Source organism: Pseudonaja textilis, chromosome 1, assembly GCF_049901715.1.
Source record: "Pseudonaja textilis isolate UNSWEBS1 chromosome 1, rPseTex1.2, whole genome shotgun sequence".
Taxonomy (NCBI): domain Eukaryota; kingdom Metazoa; phylum Chordata; class Lepidosauria; order Squamata; family Elapidae; genus Pseudonaja; species Pseudonaja textilis.
In genome coordinates, this window is record NC_141990.1 from 3480280 (window position 1) to 3501173 (window position 20894).

General features: G+C 46.6%; 1 protein-coding gene and 2 long non-coding RNA genes across 3 annotated transcripts in view; 1 reads left to right on the forward strand and 2 right to left on the reverse strand.

The window, feature by feature from the left end:
* The window catches only part of LOC148127490 (uncharacterized), a 49725-nt gene that overhangs the window by 11433 nt on the left and 17398 nt on the right, over positions 1–20894 (reverse strand). The gene's annotated exons all lie outside the window — the stretch shown is intronic.
* CENPV (centromere protein V) lies at positions 348–12292 on the reverse strand. Its single transcript, XM_087924642.1, has 5 exons — positions 11977–12292; positions 7892–7990; positions 6047–6116; positions 4031–4145; positions 348–2474 (listed from the first exon to the last, which is right to left on the reverse strand). The coding sequence occupies exons 1-5, from the start codon at positions 12261–12263 to the stop codon at positions 2350–2352; spliced, it is 696 nt and encodes a 231-aa protein (XP_087780768.1). The 5' UTR covers positions 12264–12292; the 3' UTR covers positions 348–2349.
* On the forward strand, positions 17648–18613 carry LOC148127491 (uncharacterized). The gene is made up of 2 exons (XR_015741778.1): positions 17648–17754; positions 18470–18613. It is a non-coding gene; the product is annotated as an uncharacterized LOC148127491 (long non-coding RNA).

A 20894-nucleotide genomic window follows, 5' to 3' on the forward strand; every position in this document is an offset into this window, starting at 1 on the left:
CATCAGACAGCTTAGCCTCCAGACCCCTGATCCTCTTTAACAGAATACAGAATTGGAAGGGACCTGTGAGGTCTTCCAGTCTAACCCCCTCCTACCATTTCAGACAAACGGTGGTCCAGTCTCACCTTAAAAACTTCCCGCGTTGGAATACCCACGACGTCTTCCTTGCTCTTCTCTGCACACTTTGTGTATCGTTGCCTGTAATCTTAACTACTACGCTGTGTATTTCGCACGAGGATGGGGGAACATTACATTCCTTCTTCCCCTTCGAAATGAATCCAAATAAAAAAGACAAACGTTTTTAAAAATATGTGGTTTTTTTTATTTTTATTTTTTCAAAACAAGAATTTCCTCAAAAGTGAGAAGTGTCGTTTGAGACAAAGCAACAGCATTCATACCTAAAACGCTGAACCTGAAAACTGAAATAAAGACACTTTAGGCATTCACACAATACACAAAAGACATTTCCCCACCCCGTAGGACAAACTTAAGTTTTTTAACGCCGGACACCTCCGGCCACTCGGTTAGCCATAGGTCAAATTAAGACTGTCATAAAAAGGGGTCCCCAAGAGAAATTGTTCCAAGCACCATGATGGATCAGCGGCTACTTCAAATTAAAAAATAAATAATAATTCTTAAGAATCTATTTTTCTTTTAAAAATGGAGATCTTCTCCAAATCTTCAGGCTGCCTTAACTCAGCAAGGATCTCGGTTAGATGGAATCTCCTGCTTCCATTACAGGACATCGCCTTGCCAAAAAAAGGCAGGTGATTTACAGATTAACAGAATTGGAAGGGGTCTTGTAGGTCACCTAGTCCAACCCTCCACCCATGCAGGAGATCCCACATCATTTCTGACCCAGGGCAGTCCAGTCTCTTCTTGAAAGCCTCCAGTGATGAAGCTCCCACAACTTCTGTTCCATTGGTTGATTGCTTAGATAATAGAGATTTACAGATTAACAGAGTTGGAAGGGACCTTGTAGGTCATCTAGTCCAACCCCACCACCCAAGCAAGAGACCCCCACACCATTTTTGACAAAAAGCAGTCCAGTCTCTTCTTGAAAGCTTCCAGTGATGAAGCTCCCACAACTTCTGAACAACAATAACAGAATAACAAAGTTAGAAGGGACCTTGTAGGTCATCTAGTCTAACCCCCTGCCCCCAAGCAGGAGACACTACACCATTTTTGACAAATGGCAGTCCAGTCTCTTCTTGAAAGCCTCCAGTGATGAAGCTCCCACAAGAAGACATTTCGCTTCTCATTCCAAGGAGCTTCTTCGGCTCTGACTGGATGGCGGGAGCAATGATTTCAATGCTGTTGTAACTCCCAATGTCACTAAACAAAAGGTTGTAAGTCAAGGATGATCCGTAGGGCACCCTCCCCCTTGGAAATTCCTCTCTGGATCTTTGCACCATAGCAAACATGATGGTGTAGCTTTGAGCCTTCCCAATGTTTACATCTTTTTTTAAAACGCTCTTTTTTCCCCCAAAGTAAGACAAAATATATGCCAGATCCCTGTCAGAATCTGAATCCAAGGAAGAAGCGGAGCAGTTGATAGGGAGGGTGGCTCCGTTGGCTGTGGAGGAAATTAGGGGAGGGCAAAGTCCGGCTGGGCAGATCAGGGAAGAGGTAGAACAAGGGAGAGGGAGTTCAGAGGCCTACCCCCACTTCATCCTAGGCCACGCAGGGAGGAACGGAGAAGGGAGCAACATGTGTTGCATGGCTTGCGGGGGAGAAAAGGGCCCTGATTCCCTTCATTAGCTACAGCTGGGAACACGGTGTATAAAAAAAAGGGAAGCTGCGCGCAGCAAGTTGTTGGGAGCAAATGTGAATTTATCGTGTATCGTTGTGGCTTATCTGGGTTCCTGGCATCTTCCCAACTGTGTGAGTTTTGCCCTGCTTTCAAGTCAGAAAGTCTTCCTCCTGCCCTGTCAAGCTAATTTACTTCAGTTTGGTTTGGTTTGGCTTTTTAGTTATAGTTTGTATGTACCTGGTTTAGGACTGAATTTTCTACAGTCACAGGTTGTTCCTTGGGAGAGTTTATCTCGAAGGTAACCTGGACATCGGGGGCAAAACTGGAGATAATAAAGGGACTCTTATTGCTTATTTGACTGTGTTGCCTTTGTGCCACGCCCCTTTTGGGTCATCACAATATACACCTAATTTTTGTACGTGTGGGATTGAGATTGTCCCTGTTTTTATGCCGCTATTCTATCCGATGGGGGAAATAGGCAGTAGAGAGATTATTTCACACATGCACACATTAAAAAAAATGGCACCCTTTGGTTTCCTAAATGAAACCCGAATTAAAAGATGGGCTCCTTTTCTGGTGTCGCGGAACCAGCAGAGTCACGGTTTCGACATATTCCTGATGGTTGGGTGGCCCTTGACGGCTTTCTCCCATTCTTTCCCGTTGATGGGCTCCACTGTGATCTTGGTGATGGTCCCCTCATCCAGGCAGTGGGGTGCGATTCCTGTGGGGGCGGGGGAGAGAGAGAGAGAGAGAGAGCTGTAGCAGAAAAACAGAATTGGGACCTTGGAGGTCTTCTAGTCCAACCCCTTGCTCAAGCAGGAAACCCTATAACCAGAGGTTGGCCAATCTCTTCCTTGAACGCCTTGTCATATTTTTTTTTATTGATTTTACAAACAAACAAAACAAAACATCATTAAACATTAAAAACATAAAACCTCTTTCCATTGTAAATCTTTACAAGGCAGGTAACATATTGTTTTATATCACATACTTATAATTTATCCCATTTCCATATAAACACGTAAATTCCCTTTACCAAATTCCACATTGTTTCTCTTTAATCATTATTCAATCATATTTCCTTTCTAATTTATCTGCTATTCAGTCATCACATTTATATTTTCCTCTGGCTTGTTTATAATTATTCTCATCTAGTCTTCCTCCGAGATTTTATTATTTAATTCTTAATTAAACACACACACACATAAGACATAAACATAAAAACATAAAACTTTCTTCTAGAAAGTAACTTGGCCCCAGATTACCTCTTTTTGTATGGACTTCAATTGAATTCATGCTCTTCTTATATACCATTACCTATCTTGTTTACCATTCTATATCTATTATATAACTGAATGCCTTGTCATTTTTATGCCTGTTTTAGAGTTGCCACACCTCCAGTGTTGGAGCATTCACAACTTCTGGTGGGAAGCAGTTCCGCTGGTTAATTGTTCTCACTGTCAGGAAATTCCTCCTTAGTTGCAGGTTGCTTCTCTCCTGGATTAAGTTTCCAGTCATTGTTTCTTGTCCTGCCTTCAGGGGCTTTGGAGAATAGCTTGACTCACTCTTTCTTTGGGGCAGCCCCTCAAATACTCAAACACTGCTATCAGTGTAACCCCAGTCTTTCTCTTTGTTAGGGTAAACTTACCTAGTTGCCTTTAACTGTTCATCACACGGTTTACCCCACTCACCTGTCCTGGCCACGGGGCTGCTTCTTCCTTCTTCTGCTTTTGGCTGCAGGCAAGGAAAGCAGCCAAAGTCTTTCTTTCTCTCCCCCAAACTCCCCCAGAAATGAGTCTTTGGGACCCTGCAAGGCCTCCTGCTCCAAGAGGCTCCTTTCTGGCGGAGTTTGTGGGAGAGAAAGAAAGACTTCTGCGGCTTCTGCTGCTTTCCTTGCATGAAGCCCAAAGTCTCTCTCTCTTTCTCCCCATGAAAATGGAGCTGGAGATCCCAAATAAAGAACGATCGATCGGTAGGAAAACGGGGTGAGGAGATTTTCCTGCAGGCTTTTGGGGGGATTTTCCCAGGGTCTCTGGTCCGCAGGATTTACAATTATGAGTTTGGTGGTCCCTGAGGTCCAAAAAGTTGGCGACCCCTGGAACAAAAATTCACATCGGCAGCAGTCCGAGAAAATTAAAATGAACAGGGTTGTAATAATAATAATAATAATAATAATAATAATAATAATAATAATAATAATGATAATAATGGATTCATTTCTGGGAGAGAATGGTTGGATTCGAAACCCACCCTCGGCCCACAAAATCGTATCATTACCGTAACCGTCCGGATTGGAACGTGGGGTATAAAAACTCTGGACGCCACATGTCTTGCAGAAGGTATGCTGGGCGGAGTGAGTGTTGAAGGTATACGTGGTAAGATGGTCAGCCCCCTGGAGAGAAAGAAGAATCATCAGAATTAGAGCTGGAAGGGACCTTGGAGGTCTTCTAGTCCAACCCCCCCACCTCACCCCGCTTAAACAGGAGCCCCTAAACCGGGGGTGTCAAACTCAATTTCATTGAGGGTATCAGCTCTTAAAAACATTCCTGGACTCCTTTCGAGTTGCCGTAGGGAAGTGGGGGGGGGGGGGAACCGGAAGGAGCGGCAAGGCAAATCACAACCGGAAATACATTCCACGCATATTGTGATGACCAAGGGCGTGGCGCGAAAATAACAAAGTTACAAAAGTAGAATAAATTCCCTTTAATGCCTCCAACTTGGCTCCCAATGTCCAATTATCCTTGGCTGGAGATCAAACTCTTCCAAAAAAAAAAACAACCTACGAAGGGAAGAAATGCAGTCCGAATCCAAAGTAGAGATAAATTAGAAATAAAATAAGCCAACACAAACCGCACTGAAGTAATTAACACAGCAGGCCAGGGGGATAAGTTGCAGACTTCCACAAGATAACTCAGCACCCACAGTTGGGACGACGCCAAAACCCAGGTAAGCCTCGACAAAGATAATGCACGCTTTGCTTCCAGCAAGGTGCTGTGTGTAAACGCTCCTCTTATATCCTGTTCTCCCGGCTGCAACTAATGAAAGGGATCAGGGCCCTTTTCTCTCCCGTAAGCCAGGTTGCTCCCTTCTCCATTCCTCCCTGCGTGCCCTAGGATGAAGAGGGTCTTCCTCTGAATGCCCTTCCCCCCATTTCTTCCACAGCCACCGGAGCCACACTCCCTCTCTCTGTCAGCTGCTCAATCTCCCCCTCAGAATCAGATTCCAACAAGGGCACGATACATACCTTACCAAGGCTGTATCCCAGGTTACCGACCCAGTTGGAGGGGCGTGACCTCTTAGAGCCCGGGAAAGTTCTCTGTTGGAGAACGTGATTTATGACACACCCGGGGAGGGGAGGAAACAGGGTCATAGGTGCCCCATAAATTACGCGAGTCAGAGCCGGCTTCATGAGGATCAGCGCCGACTCGCTGCTCCTAATAAATAATTGGATTTCTTTTGAAGTTTGGCTCGAGGCTCATGATTTGATTGGAGCATTTGACGGAATCCTGACAACAGGGCCGCATCGGGGCTGCGGTTGACCTGGGGGTGTGGCCGACTGAGTGGGTGTGGCTGACTGTGTGGGCGTGGCCAGCTTGACACCACTCCCCAAACTTCTGGCGTGTTTCCTCTTCGCCCTGGGTAGACCGAGCCGAACCCACACTGGCCTGATCTTTCCTCTGACCACTGTGCCACCACAGCAATAACCACTAAGCTCAGGAGGCACCAGGGATGCCACCTTCATCCTCTTCCTCTTTGCAAAACCCTTCTCTTCTAGCACTGACCTCACCGTCCTCCTCAACCTCCTCCCCCATCACTTCTCTTCCTCCTTCTCTTCCTCCTCCTCCTCCTCCTCTCTGCAACCCATCCCATCTCTTCTAGCACTGATGATGTTTCCTAGCTGGGTCATGAAACATCTGCAAGAAAACAAAACCCAAGCTCGGAGACCCCACAAATACAAAGTTCTTATAATTTTGCCTATACTAAAATGTATGATATATTGATGCTCCACTGTGAATGTGTTGTTGCGTATGTGTAGATTGAAATAAAAAAAAACTTGATTAAACAAAAAAAAACCCACAAAGTTGTTATTACCTTTATTGTCAGAGTACAACATGTGTACAATGAGATTGGCTGAGCCTCCCTCACTAGGCCTGGATCCCAACTAAACCTTTTGCAGGGTTGCTCAGGTGGACAATTGTCTCTCAAAAGCAAGAAAGCTTATCCACCACTCAAAAATGCAACTGGGAATAACCCCACAGGTGTCCAGGCAACATCTACCTGCCGTCTACTTACCTTCAAAAGCTTAAAGTGTGAAGCGGGCACGATGAAATGTCTGTTTTGTTTCTTCACACAGATGCTGCAACTGGAGAAGGGGGGAGAGAGGAGGAGGAGGAAGAGGAGAAGAAGAAGAAATGTGAATTGTGGAAAGAGACTTAACAAAAAGCCCAGACAAGTAGGTTGACCCTGCAGAGTGAAGGAGAGAGAGAAAAAAAGGAAGTTTTTGTAGCCCGTTTTGTGAGGAAAGCAAAGTCTTTTCCTAGGCTTGGAACAGCTTACATCCTGCCATAAAACCTTTCATGTTATTAAATTAAAAACAACAAAATAATAAAATCTTGGAGGAAGACTAGATGAGAATAATTATAAACAAGCCAGAGGAAAATATAAATGTGATGACTGAATACCAGATAAATTAGAAAGGAAATATGATTGAATAATGATTAAAGAGAAACAATGTGGAATTTGGTAAAGGGAATTTACGTGTTTATATGGAAATGGGATAAATTATAAGTACGTGATATAAAGCAATATGTTACCTGCCTTGTAAAGATCTACAATGGAAAGAGGTTTTTTGTTTTTAATGTTTAATGATGTTTTGTTTTGTTTGTTAGTTTGTTTGGTTGTAAAATCAATAAAACTTGTTTTTTTTAAAAAAAAACCTTTCATGTTATTAAGCAACGATACCTGGCTATCCCAGGTGCTTGGGAAGAACTTGATGCTGGATTAAAAATGCCAAATTCAGTCAGAATGTCAGACTGGGTGAGCCTTCCTTGAAGACCAGCGGCATTGACAAATCCCCAGTCAGTCAATTGCAGAAGGCAGCTTTGCTTGGAACAGCTTACATCCTGCCACAAAACTTTTTAATATTATTAAACAACAGCTGGCTTTCCCAGGTGGTTGGTGAAGAACTTGATAGGTGGACCAAAATAACAAATCTGGTCTGGCTGGCTGAGAACCCTTTGAACACCACCATCGGCATTGACAAAATCCCTGTCGGTCAACTGCAGCTTCGCTCAGAGCAGCTTACCACAAAACCTTTAATATTTAACATCTGCCTATCCCAGGTGCTTGGGAACTGGATAGGTGAATAAAAATACAATATCCAGTCTAAACACTTGGCTGGTGATTGAGAACCACTTGAATTCTGTTGGATTTGACAATTTCCCCATTAGTCAATTACAAAAAGCAGCTTTGCTCAGAACAGCTGATATCCTGCCACGAGATCTTTAAACACCATTAGACATCCTTATCTGCCTAGAAAGAAGCGCTCGACAGGTGGACAAACATGCCAAATCGAGTCTAAATATCTGGCTGACTGTGCAACCAATAATAATAGTAATAATAATAATCCCAAAATATCTGGAGTACCACTTGGACACCATTGGCATTGACAAAATCCCCATCAGTCAACTGCAAAAGGCAGCTTTGCTTGAAACAGCTTACATCCTGAGATGAGATCTTTCTTATTAAATATTCTCATCTGCCTATCTCAGGTGCTTAGGAAGCATTTAACAGGTGGACAAATATGCCAAGTCGAGTCTAAATATCTGGCTGACTGTGCAACCAATAATAATAATAATAATCCCAAAACATTTGGAGCACCACTCAAACACCATCAGCATTGACAAAATCCCTGTCAGTCAATTGCAGAAGGCAGCTTTACTCGAAACAGCTTACATCCTTGAAACGTGATCTTGAATATTTCTGAATATTCACATCTGCCTATCCCGGGTCCTTGGAAAGCACTCAACAGGTGGACGAATATGTCAGATCTAGTCTAAGTATCTGGCTGACCGTACGACAAAGGATAACACGTCCTTTACCTCTGTCCCAAGGAGAAAAGTATCTGGTGATACTTACTTGCAATCAAAAACATGAAGGTTATCGGAGGCCCAGACTTCAAACCGGACGGCGCCGCAGTGACAGCCTCCTGTGTGTTTCACCAGCCCTTGGTACTCACTAAAGAGAAAGAGATCAGTTCACGATCATTTCCGGACTCAAGGAATTACAGAACAGCCAGGCCTCGACTTACAACCACAACAGAGCTCCCCCTCCACATTTCCGTTGCTAAGTGAGACAGTGTGCTTTGCCCATTGTTCTCCCCACAAGTTCAGATAATCCCTGCCGTTGTTAAATCAGTCACATGGTTCGTGAAGGGATTCTGGCTTCCTCGTCGTATTTGCTTGTCGCAAAAGGGGATCACTGGGATGCTGCGACCGTCGCAAATATGAGACGCTTGGCAAGCTTGTCTGAATTTTGATCACGGGACCCTGGGAATAAATCTGAAAAACGGCCCTACGCCACTTTTTTCCAGTGCCGTTGTCACTTCGAGCGGTCACCGAGCAAACGATTGTAAGTCGAGGACCACCTGTACAGCCAAGCGTGCGAGTATCAGCAACCTGTGGCTCTGGAGCCGCATGCGGCTCTTTGGGCCCTCTGCTGTGGCTCCCTGCTGGGTGATGCCTCCACTGGCTGGCCCCGCCCCTCACCCTCCCCTTCACCCCTCCCCACAGAAATGAGACGCACACAACAGAAAACACCGGACGCCAGAAAACCTGGGTAGACGTGGCGGGTGGGGTCACGTGACCAGGCGGGAGTGACTCAACTCATGAAATATTTCTACGGTCTTTTTAGAGTTGCTAACAGAAAGGGAAGAGGGCGCAGTCTGGCTGCTTTGCAAAACTGAAAATGAATTCCGTAAATGTTTTTTCAAAGATGGTAACGAGGTGACTGAAGTTTCTCCTGTGCAAAATTCTAACTGGAGAACATGATTGATGACTCTGGGCTATGGAGGTGTCCCATTGGAGGATATGGATGACGATACACCCAGAGGGTGGGTGGGTGGGGGAAACCAGGGTCAAGGGTGACAGTGAATGATGTGCCTCAAGAGTCGGCTGCACCCAGGCAGTGCCGGCATGTTAAACTCCCAATAAATCCTTTTGGCGTTTTGGAAGTTTGGCTCAAGACTCACGATTTAAACAGGGGTAACTACCGGAATCCTGACAGTCACATTGAGTTGGCCACAACCACTCAGGTTTTGTGGCTCCCGGTGTTTTGTTTTCTGTGGGAAACGGGTCCAAATGGCTCTTTGAGTGTTTCCAGGTTGCCGACCCTTGCACTACTAGATTAGAAGACTGGAATACACAGCTGTAATTCTGGAGATTTAACTTGTTTGCCTTTGTTCTGTTTACACCAGGGGTGTGTCCTACCTTGGCAGCTTTAAGACCTGTGGACTGCAACTCCCAGAATTCCCCAACCTGGCTGCCCGGGGAATTCTGGGAGCTGAAGTCCCCCGGTTCTTAAAGCCGCCAAGGTAGGACACACCCCTGCTTTACACCGAAGAGACCACGTTTTTCCCTCCAACTCGTCGGTTCCTCAGCACGCCCACCCTGCAGGGTAGCACCCCCCAAAATGTGTAGACTTTCCCCTTTAACCCTCCGGCTGCCCCATGGATGTCTAAGGCACACGGCCCTTGAATCCATGCGTGCAAATCCAATCCATGCCTTCAAGAGCTCTGGGAAAAAAATAATAACCTGTGGGTTGTCGGGTGAGTAAGGGTCCCAGGTATAGACCCAGAGGGGCTCCGGAGGTGAAAGGGAAGACCCCTCCCACAAAGCCTCCAGCAGTGAAACTCCCACAACTTCTGCAGGCAACTTCAGTTCGGTTCTTTCCAGCTTCCGGATACATATGCCAGGTTTGGGGCACCCCTTCCTCATGTGGGTTTTTTTTGTTGTTGTTCCAAACACTTTAGAGCAGGGGTCCCCAACCACCGGTCCCTGGACCGGTACTGGTCCGTGGATCATTTTTTACCGGGCCGCAAAGCTTGGGCGCCGCCATCTTGTTTCGATGGCGCTTCCGGGTTTTCGGTTGGAAAGCAGCGTTTGGGTGCTCGCGCCTTAGTTTCGTCGAAGAGGTGGGGGGCGGCTTCGAACGAAGAGCCGTCCCGATGGCGGTGGAGTCCCGCGTTACTCAGGTACCGGTCCGTGGAAGAATAAATAATCGTGAAACCGGTCCCTGGTTCAAAAAAGGTTGGGGGCCACTGCTTTAGAGGACACCCCCCCCCCCCAAGTAGCTCTCCCTCCCCACCTACCCAAAGAGAAGGCCCAGACAGGGGATCCCCCAATGCCAGCACAGAAAACCCCAGGCTAACTCAGGGTTTCTGCCTTAACGGGGGAGCGGGACGGGTTGGGGGGGCTCTTGTCTTAAATGGGGTGAGGGACACCCGAGGGGGTCTCTCAGCCACAACAGCGGAGCTCTGCAAATCTCCCCGAAAAAGGAGGTTCGTTTGGTTTTGAGAGTCCAGAAAGGGGTTTATTTGATTGGCAGGTCAAAAAAAGGGGGGTTCTGGGTTCACGAGTCCAAAAAGGGGTTCATTTGATTGGCAGGTCAAAAAAAGGGTGGGGGTTCTTAAGTTTGCAAGAGAGAAAAAGGGGTTCGCTTGGTTGGCAAGTCCAGGAAGGAGTTTGTTTGATTGGCAGGTTCAAAATTGGGGTTCCTTTGGTTTGCAAGCCAAAAAAAGGGGGCTCGTTTGGTTTGGGAATCCAGAAAGCGGGGGAGGGGGTTGTTTCCTTAAGTTCGCAAGACAGAAAAGGGGTTCGTTTGGGTTCGCAAGACAGAAAAACGGGGTTCGCTGGCTTTGCGAGTCCAGGAAGGAGGCCGTACGATCGGCAGGTCCCCCCAAAAGAGGGGAGAGTTTCGTTTGATTGGCAGGTCCAACAAAAGGGAGGGAAAGTTCGTTTAATTGCCAGGTCAAAAAGTTCGCAAGACAGAATAAAAAGGGGTTCGTTTGGGTTTGCAAGACAGAAAAAGGGGTTCACTTGGCTTTGCAAGTCCAGGAAGGAGTCCGTATGATTGGCAGGTAGGGGGCCGGTTTCGTTTGATTGGCAGGTCAAAAAGGGGGGTTCCTTAAGTTCGCAAGAGAGAAAAAAAGGGGTTCATTTGGGTTTGCAAGACATAAAAACGGGGTTCGCTTGGTTTTGCGAGTCCAGGAAGGAGTCCGTGTGATTGGCAGGTAGGGGGGCCGGTTTCGTTTGATTGGCAGGTCAAAAAGTGGGTTGGGGGTTTCCTTAAGTTCGCAAGAGAGAAAAAAAGGGGTTCGTTTGGGTTTGCAAGACAGAAAAACGGGGTTCACTTGGCTTTGCGAGTCCAGGAAGGAGGCCGTACAATCGGCAGGTCCCCCAAAAGAGGGGAGGGTTTCGTTTGATTGGCAGGTCCAACAAAAGGGGGAAGTTCATTTGATTGGCAGGTCAAAAAGTGTGGGGGGTTTCCTTAAGTTCTCAAGAGAGAATAAAAAGGGTTCGTTTGGGTGTGCACGACCTAAAAACGGGGTTCGCTTGGCTTTGCGACTCCAGGAAGGAGGACGTGTGATTGGCAGGTAGGGGGGCCCGGTTTCATTTGATTGGCAGGTCAAAAAGGGGGTTTCCTTAAGTTCGCAAGAGAGAGAAAAAGGGGTTCGTTTGGGTTTGCAAGACATAAAAACGGGGTTCGCTTGCTTTGCGACTCCAGGAAGGAGTCCGTTTGATTGGCAGGTAGGGGGACGGTTTCGTTTGATTGGCAGGTCAAAAAGTGGGGAGGGGGTTTCCTTAAGTTCGCAAGACAGAATAAAAAGGGTTCATTTGGGTTTGCAAGACATAAAAACGGGGTTCGCTTGGCTTTGCGAGTCCAGGAAGGAGTCCGTGTGATTGGCAGGTAGGGGGGACGCTTTCGTTTGATTGGCAGGTCCCCCAAAAGGAGGGGTGGGTGGGTTTCGTTTGATTGGCAGGTCCAAAAGGGGGGTTCTTTGATTGGCAGGTCCTATGGTTTGCAAGTCAGAAAAAGGGGGCTGTGGTTTGGATCGCCAGGGTCTCTGGCTCCCCGCAAAGGGGCAGAGGAGAAAAGCGGGGGGGGGGAGGTGTCGGGGGGGCGTGGTCTTCTCCCCCCTCCCCCAAAAAAGGCCCCTTACTCACAAGGTGTCGAGCAGGAGCTTGGCCGCCTCCTCGCAGGTGACCCTCTGCCGCTTCTGGAACTGCAGCCAGCGCTCCCGCTGGGCGCCCAGGGCCAGGCCGGGGGGCTCCGCCGCCCCCGCCGCGACCCCCGAGCCCGGCGCCTTGGACGGCGGGGGCGTCGGGACCGGGGGCGGGGGCGGCTTGGCCCTGGGCGCCCGGGCCGCGCTCCTGGATCCCCGCTCGCGGGCCGGCGGGAGGGCCGGCGGCGTCCTCCCGCTGCGGCCCGGGGACCTCCGCGCCTTCCCCATCCTGACCGGCCCGCCGCTCCTCCTGCCTTGCGCTGCGCTGCCCGGCCGGCCGCTGGAGGGCGAGCCTGCTCCGAGGAAGAGGAGGGGAGGAGGAGGGGAGGAAGGAAGGAAGGAGAAAGGGGGCGGACGGAGGGAGGGGAGCAACCTCCGGGAAGGGGAGGGAGGGAGGGGTTGAGAGGAAGGAGGAGGGGAGGAGGGAGGAAGGAAGATGGATGATTGGGGAAGGGGGAAGAGGAGGAACCCAGGAAGGAGAAAGGGGGGGAGGAGGGAGGGGAGCAACCTCCGGGAAGGGGGGAGGGAGGGAGGAGGGGAGGAGGGAGGAAGCAGGGGGCAGGGAGGGGGGATGAGGAAGGAAGAAGACGGATGGATTTAGGGGAAGGGGGAGAGGAGGAGGAGGAAGGAAGGAAGGAGAAAGGGGGCGGAAGGAGGGAGAGCAACCTCGGGAAGGGGAGGAGGGAGGGAGGGAGGGAGGGAGGTTGAGAGGAAGGGGGAGGGGAGGGGAGGGAGGGAGGAAGCAGGGGGCAGGGAGGGGGGATGAGGAAGGAAGGAAGACGGATGGATTTAGGGAAGGGGGAAGGAGGAGGAGGAAGAGGAAGGAGAAAGGGGGTGGAGGGGAGCAACCTCTGGGAGGGAGGGGGGGAAGGAAGGAGATAGATTTGGGGAGGGGAGGAGAGCGGAAGGAGGGGGACAGGGAGGGGGGATAAGGAAGGAAGGAAGATGGATGGATTTAGGGGATGGGGAAGAGGAGGAAGAGGAAGGAGAAAGGGGGTGGAGGGAAGCAACCTCCAGGAAGCGGGGAGGGAGGAAGGGGGGAGATGGATTGAGGGAAGGGAGGGAGGGAGGAGGAGGAGGAAGGGGGAGAGGAGCTGAGGGAGCAACTTCTGGTAATGAGAGGGAGGAGGAAGGAAGGAAGGAAGGAAAATAGATTAGATAGATAGATTTAGGGGGCAAGCGGGGGAGGGGGAAGGTAGATACATTTAGGGAAAGGGGGAGGAGGGGAGGAAGGAGGAGAGGGAGGGGGCAGAGGAGGAAGGAAGGAAGGAAGATGGATGGATTTAGTGGGAGGGAGGGGAGAAGGAGAGGAGGAAGGAGAAAGGGGCGGAGGAGGGAGGAGAGCAATCTCTGGGAAGGGAAGGGAGGGAGAGAGGGAAGGAAGATAGATTTAGGAGAAGGGAGGGAAGGGAAGAGGGGAGGAGGGAGGGGAGGGGAGGGGAGAACAACCTCCAGGAAGGGAGAGGAGGGAGAAGGTAAAGAAGGAAGGGAAGGGAAGGGAAGGAAGAGAGAGAGAAAGAAAGATAGAAAGAATAGATTGGGGGAAGGAAGGAAGGAAGGAAGGAGAGGAGGGGAGGAAAAGGGTGTGCTGGGGGGAGCAGGAGATCAACCAGGCACTTTAAAAAAATGACCATTTTTCACACTTATGACCATTGCAGCTTCCCCAGGGCCATGTCATCACAATTCGGACATTGGGCTACCGACTCGTATTTAGGACGGTTTGCAACGTCGCTGGGGTCACTCGATCCCCTTTTGCGACCTTCTGACCGGCAAAGCCAATGGGGAAGCCGGGTTCACTTAACGACCAGGTTCCTAACTTATCAACTGCAGCGATTCGCTTAACAACTGTGCCAAGAAAGGTTGTAAAATGGGGCAAAACTCACTTAACGAATGTCTCACTTAACAGCATAAACGTTGGGCTCAATTGTGGTCTTAGACTTACGGCTGCAATTGAGCCCCAAATTTCTCTTGCTGAGTGAGACCATTGTTGAGGTGAGTTTCACTCCGTTTTTCTTCCGACGGTTGTTAAGTGAACCACACCATTGTTCACCAAATCCGGCTTTCCCACGGTTGGTCAAAAGCTCGCAAAAGGAAGCTCACTACAAACCCTACGCCGTCATAAAATACGTGTCGGTCGCCAAGCATCCGAATTTGGATCGCGTAATATGAGGTCGTAAGTGTGAATAAGGGTCATAAGTCACTCTTTCCAGCCCCTTTCTAACTGTATGGTCACTAAACGAACTGTTTTTAAGTTGAGGAGTGCCTGGTTGCCAAATAACCAAATTGTGGTTGTGTCAGGGTTCCCATCAGCGCAGCAGACTTCCAAAAACAGATCCATAACTTCATCTCTAATAATTATTAATAATTTTAATCTCACAGCGTCCTGTCAGTCTGTGAGAGAGTTGAGGGCTGTTCGGAAACTGAAAGAGTATTTGCTGTGCGAGCAAGCAGGAGACAGCAAGGAGCCTGGGCGTGGCTTAGCTCAACTGTTCTGTACTAAAGCTGGTTGCTGCTGTGAAACTAAAACTGAAACTGAGACTCCTCTGCTTGTGTTTTGCATTTGGAGCAGATTTCTTTTCAGGTGGGGAGGGGGAGTAGAACTCCTTAGCATCAGAGCGTGTTAATAATAATAATAATATAGGAAATACTCTAAATGCTCTGAGGGTCATTTGGAAAAATCCTTTCTTAGGGAGCCCCTAGAAGCCAAGAGGAACATACGTGCCCAATTTCAAGTTTGTAGGCTTTATGGTTTGGGAGATTTTGTGATGATGCATGAGGGGTATTATATATATATATTAAAAGCATATCATTCCGGTATTGAAGTATCAGAACGTTTGGATGAAGTTCAATCATTCGGTCTGTGTTTGGATTTTTGTTTTTGGGAGTGTATGTGTATTTACAATGTTTGCTTATCCATACTAATAAATCTTCATTGTATACTTAATCATTCTCTTAAACTTTTAAATTTCTAACTTCTGTTTCGGTTAACTAATCATTGATAAAACGAATCCCATGTTAAAAAGTATTCTTTTTCTCCTTTAAGTGAATATTATTGCTATTATTACGACTTTTCAAACCTAACTGTACTCAGACAACACATTGTTCATGCAGATATTGAGTTTTTATGTTTGCTAAAGAAAAAGGTATAAATAAAACATTGAAAAAAAATTTTTTTTATTAACCTCCTTCAAAGAAGCAGTTGAGCTGGATTCTTTTGCAAGTTCCAGGTTCTATAAACAGCAGCCGTGACTCAGTCATAAATTAAGGATGATGCATGGCCAATTATTTTGAATAAATGATCATCACACAGACTTGCAAAGCAGGCTTCCTGTACTGAACCGGATGACCTCAGCCAGAATGTCAGGCCCCAAACGCTCAGGACTGTATGGGTTGGAAAGAGGCGGAAGAGCCTTCATCCTACAGCGGATAGAATGATGAATTGGGATGTGGAATTCAGAATCTTTCAAAGCTGAAAAGTCTAGTGAAAAGAAGGACATGATAGGGTCTTCCAATATTTTTTTTTTCAAATTAAACTCAGAATAGAGCTGGAAGGAACCTTGTAGGTCATCTAGTCCAACCCCACCCCCCACCCGAGCAGGAGACCCTACACCATTTCTGATAGATGGCAGTCCAGTCTCTTCTTGTGAAAGCCTCCAGGGATGAAGCTCCCACAACTTCAGAAGGCAACTTGTGTTCCATCGGTGGATTGTTCTCCCTGTCAGAAAATTCCTCCTTATTTCCAGGTTGAATCTCTCCTGGATCAGTTTCCATCCATTATTCCTTGTGTGGCTTTTCGGGTTCTTTAGAAAATAGCTTGACCCCCTTCCTCCTCTCTGGGGCAGCCCCTCAAATATTGGAGGACTGCTATCCTGTCTCCCCTGGTCCTTCTCTTCCCTAGACTAGCCAGGCCCAGTTCCTGCAACCGGTCTTCATATGTTTTAGCCTCCAGTCCCCTAACCATCCTGGTTGCTTTTTGTACTTTTTCCAGAGTCTCAACATCTTTTTTATAGTGTGGTGACCAAAACTGGATGCAGGACTCTAGGTGTGGCCTTACTAGGGCTTTATAGAGTGATATTAGTACTTCCCTTGATCTCGATTGTATCCCTCTGTTAATGCAATTTAGGATTGCATTGGCTTTTTTGGCTGCTGCTGCACAACATTGGCTCCTATTTAGCTGGTTGTCCACTAAGACTCCGAGATCCCTCTCACAGTTACTGCTATTGAGCCTGGTTTCACCCAGTTTATATGTGTACTTTTGGTTTTTCTTCCCTAAGGGTAGGACTTTACTTTTCTTTGCACTGAATTTCATTTTGTTAGATAGGGCCCAGGGTTCAAGTCTGTCAAGATCCCTCTGGATCTTCAGCCTATCTTCTTGGGTGTTAGCAATTCCTGCCAGCTTAGTATCATCTGCAAATTTGCTAAGTTCCCCTTCTACTCCCTCATCAGGTCCACTGCGCATGCGCACAGGGCTCTCACCAGCCAGCTGATTGTCAGCATGTGCCGTGCATGCGTGGAGGGTGGGGCATGTGTGTGTGGGGGGTCATGCATGCATATGCAGAGGTGCAGGGGGTGCACGGGGACATATGTGCATGTATTAGGGGCATGGGGGTGTCACGCATGCATTGCATTAAGGGTGCAGGCATGCAACGACAAAAAGGTTAGCCATCACTGCCCTATACCATTACAGACAAATGGTTTTTAATCATCTTAGTTGCGTTCTTGAGGGGCTGTTACAAAGAGGAGGGGGTCAAGTTATTTTCCAAAGCCCCAGAAGGCAGGACAAGAAGCAATGGATGGAAACTAATCAAGGAGACAAGCAACCTGGAACTAAGGAGAAACTTCCTAACAGTGAGGACAATTAACCAGGGGAACAGCTGGCCACCAGGAATTGTGGGGGCTCCATCATTGGAGGTTTTTTTAGAAAGTCTGGACCTATCTTAAATGGTATAGGGTAGTGGTGGCTAACTTTTTTGGGCTTCTGTGCCAAAAATTCCCACCCCCCCACTGCTCATGCGCATGTAATTCCCCCCCCCCCACATGTAACCTGTACTGGGCCTCACAGCTAATTTTCGGCTGGTTTGAGGCCTTTTTTGGCCTCCCAGAGGCTTGAAAAAAGCCTCTTCAGGCTTTGCAGGCCACATAATAGGCCGAATTAATCACTTCCGGCATTACAGGAAGTGACGAAATGGGCCTATTACTCGTCTTAGAGAGGCTTTTTTCAAGCCTCCGGGAGGCCGAAAAAAGCCTCAAACCAGCTGAAAATCAGCTGCGAGGCGCACGTGTGCGCAGTGAGGTAAGTTTTGCCTGCGGCTCGCGTGCCAGCATAAATGGCTCACGCAGTGGCTCACCATCACGGGTATAGGGTTTCCTGCGTGAGCAGGGGGTTGGACTAGAAGACCTCTAAGGTCCCTCCTAACTCTACGGTTCTGTTATTCTAAAAAAAAAATAAAAAAAAGAGGCCCTTGAACCAAGCTCAATTCCTGATGGCACAATCATGCAGACAGGAAATGATATTTACAGCTCAGAGCCCTTCCAGAGGCTTTTCCTGTTGTGGTTAAAAACGGATTTTTTTTTTCCTCACAGCTCTTTCAGCCCCAGAAACGGTTTTAGGAGCAGAGCAAAGCAATGTGGATAATTGAAGTAGAACCAATCAGTGTATGGCGGCAGCCAAAAAAGCCAATGCAATCCCAAATTGCATTAACAGAGGGATTCGATCAAGGTCAGGTGAAGTACTAATACCACTCTATAAAGCCTTAGCAAGACCACACCTAGAGTCCTGAATCCAGTTTTGGTCACCACACTGTAAAAAAGATGTTGAGACTCTAGAAAGAGTGCAGAGAAGAGCAACCAGGATGATGAGGGGACTGGAGGCTAAAACATGCAATGAACGGTTGCAGGAACAAGGCCTGGCTAGTCTGGGGAAGAGAAGGACCAGGGGAGACAGGAGAGCAGCCTTCCAATATTTGAGGGGCTGCAACAGAGGAGGAGGGGATCAAGCTATTCTCCAAGGTACCTGAAGGCCAGACAAGGAATAATGGATGGAAACTGACCAAGGTGAGATTCAACCTGGAAATAAGGAGGAATTTTCTGACAGTGAGAACCATCCACCCGTGGAACAGAAATTGCCTTCTGAAGTTGTGGGAGCTTCGTCACCGGAAGCTTCCAAGAAGAGATTGCACTGCGATTTGTCAGAGATTGCGTCAGGTTTCCTGCTTGGGCAGGGAGTTGGACTAGATGACCTACAAGGTCCCTTCCGACTCTGTTTATCTGTTACGGGTGTGTGGTGTGTGTATATGACGGTACAGAAAAAAGAATCGGCTAGAAACTGTAACCTGGTTTCCAAAGTTCCCGGGGCGTTCAAAGTTCCTTTACAACCAGCGTGGACGAGACGTTTGAGTTTCCAAATACGTTTCTTTTCTCCCTCACCCCTCCAGCCTCGCTCTCTTTGCAGGAATGTCGGCGTGATCGTGAGTCAGCAGCACAAAGGTTTTGGGAAGCCTGCCCATTTTGTGAATCAGATGAAGAAATTGCCAAGGGCACTAGCAGGCTCAACCAGAATGGCTTCCTGCTTGCGGTAAGCTGATTTTAAAACCAGCCTGGGCAAAGATCCACCCACAATTTCTGCAACTCATTTAAGCCGCTCGGTACAAGAGAAGTATCTAGCTCCAAAAAAATCAGCCCCGTTCTGTACTTGTAATCTTCGGCCTACGACTGACAATTGAGCCCCAAAATTTCCATCGCGATTCAAAGCGATGAAAGCGAAACTCACTTTAAGTTTAAGTAAGTTTTGCTCCATTTTATGACCCTTTTTGGGCCAGTCGTTAAATGAAACCCTGCCGTTATGTTAGTAACATGGTTGTTAAGCGAACCTGGCTTTCCCCTATTGACTTGGCTTGTCAGAAGGTCTCAAAAAGGGACCGCATGATTCCGGGACACAGCAATTGTCATAAATATGAGACGGTTGCCAAAGGTTGGAATTTCGATCACAAGACAACAGAGATGCTGCAATGGTTGTAAGTGTGAAAAACGGTCACAAGTCACTTTTTTCAGTGCTGTCGTGACACTAAACAAGTGATTGTGTCAAGGACTAGTCATAATTATGAAAGCCGGGAAGTTTGTTGAAACAGATCTAAGATCTCCCACTTAGAACTGTTTTCTGCTTAGCATTTATTTTAAAAGTAAGGTTGAGACACTCCCCTAGAAAATTATATAATAATATTATTATTAAGTTGAGAGCCATCTTGAAGCTTCTGTCTCATGGCTATATTGGAGAAACGATTGATCCAGAAGAGGTCACTGATCATTCTTAATGGGCCTTCCGGGAAAAAAAAATTGTTTAAATTCCATATGGAGTTTTAGACTAAGAAACCCCGAAAAAAATCCCGATTGGCTCAAATTCAGTACTAAAGTTCTTAAAAGTAGGCAACACAAAACAAAGATTACTTGTTGGAAAGAACAGGGAAGCAGAAAACTGGTTGGAAGGATTAAAAAGGGTGGTTTTTTTTTTAGAAAGCTACAGTTTCCAGGATATATAGAATAGAATAGAATAGAATAGAATAGAATAGAATAGAATAGAATAGAATAGAATAGAATAGAATAGAATAGAATAGAATAGAAGGATATAGGGATAGAATTTAAATAGAATGGGATGGACCGGGATAGAGAATAGAATAGAAATAGAATAGAATAGAATAGAATAGAATTAGAAATAGAAATAGAAATAGAAACAGAAACAGAAACAGAAATAGAAATAGAAGGATATAGGGATAGAATTTAAATAGAATGGGATGGACCGGGATAGAGAATAGAATAGAAATAGAATAGAATAGAAATAGAATAGAATAGAATAGAATAGAATAGAATAGAAATCTCTCAGTGTGAAACTAAAATCAAAGAATTGCTCACAAAATATAGCTATAGCAGTATCGCAAACTTTTTATTACCCCCAAACTGCTTATCAGACAGTCTTCTTGAACTTTGAGGGCCAGTTATGAATCCCTTCAACACTGTCATAACTTGGAATGGTCACTGAACAACTGGTCGTAATTCAAGGACTACCTGTGAAATAAAAGCGGTACCACTTAATTATTTTCATACTATCTCAACAAATCACCTGTGGGAATTTCATCCATTTTTGTCTTAAGGAGAATACTTCTGGGAGGTTTAGTACACGTGGCAATCTGTGAGTCCATTTAAATGTCACGGTTTGTGATAGGTTAATGGGTTTGTGGATTGTCCAAAGGTGAAAAAAAACACATTTATCCAATTTGGGGTAATTTACTTAGGTTTGGGAAGTAGTGACATAGATTTTAAATGCTTGAATTTGAGTGATCCTGTTCCCAGGTTTAATAAAAACAATTCAATCTTGCGTTTAATTCTTGGGATGCTAGGAAGTTACTATATCATTAATTGATAAATTGGTCCTCTATTGCTGTTGTAATAAATGCTTAAATAATGTATTCCTATTAATGTTATTTAGGATGAATTCAGTTAAAAAAACAAACATTCTCAAATGTGATCTTTTTCTGTTCAATCTCATTGAAACTATTCCATTTTTTTTTCTGGAATCTTCTGCATTTTAGCTTTTAAAATGAGCACTGTAGACATTTCAACCAGTGATTCGGTTCATTCAGACTTATCCAAAGAGGCTTGACTGGACATGTCCAGCTCTCAGCTGTCATTTCCAGACCATTAGATCATCTCAACTCACTTTCCATCAGAATGTCAGAACAGCCCTGTGTGTTTTGCCAAAGTAGCAAGAAGAAAAGAAATTTTGCATTTTGCCACTCGGGTCTAAAAATTAAGCAGGGCTACTTGTGCTAATTTTATTTATTTAGATTGGAAGCTTTATATGGCCAG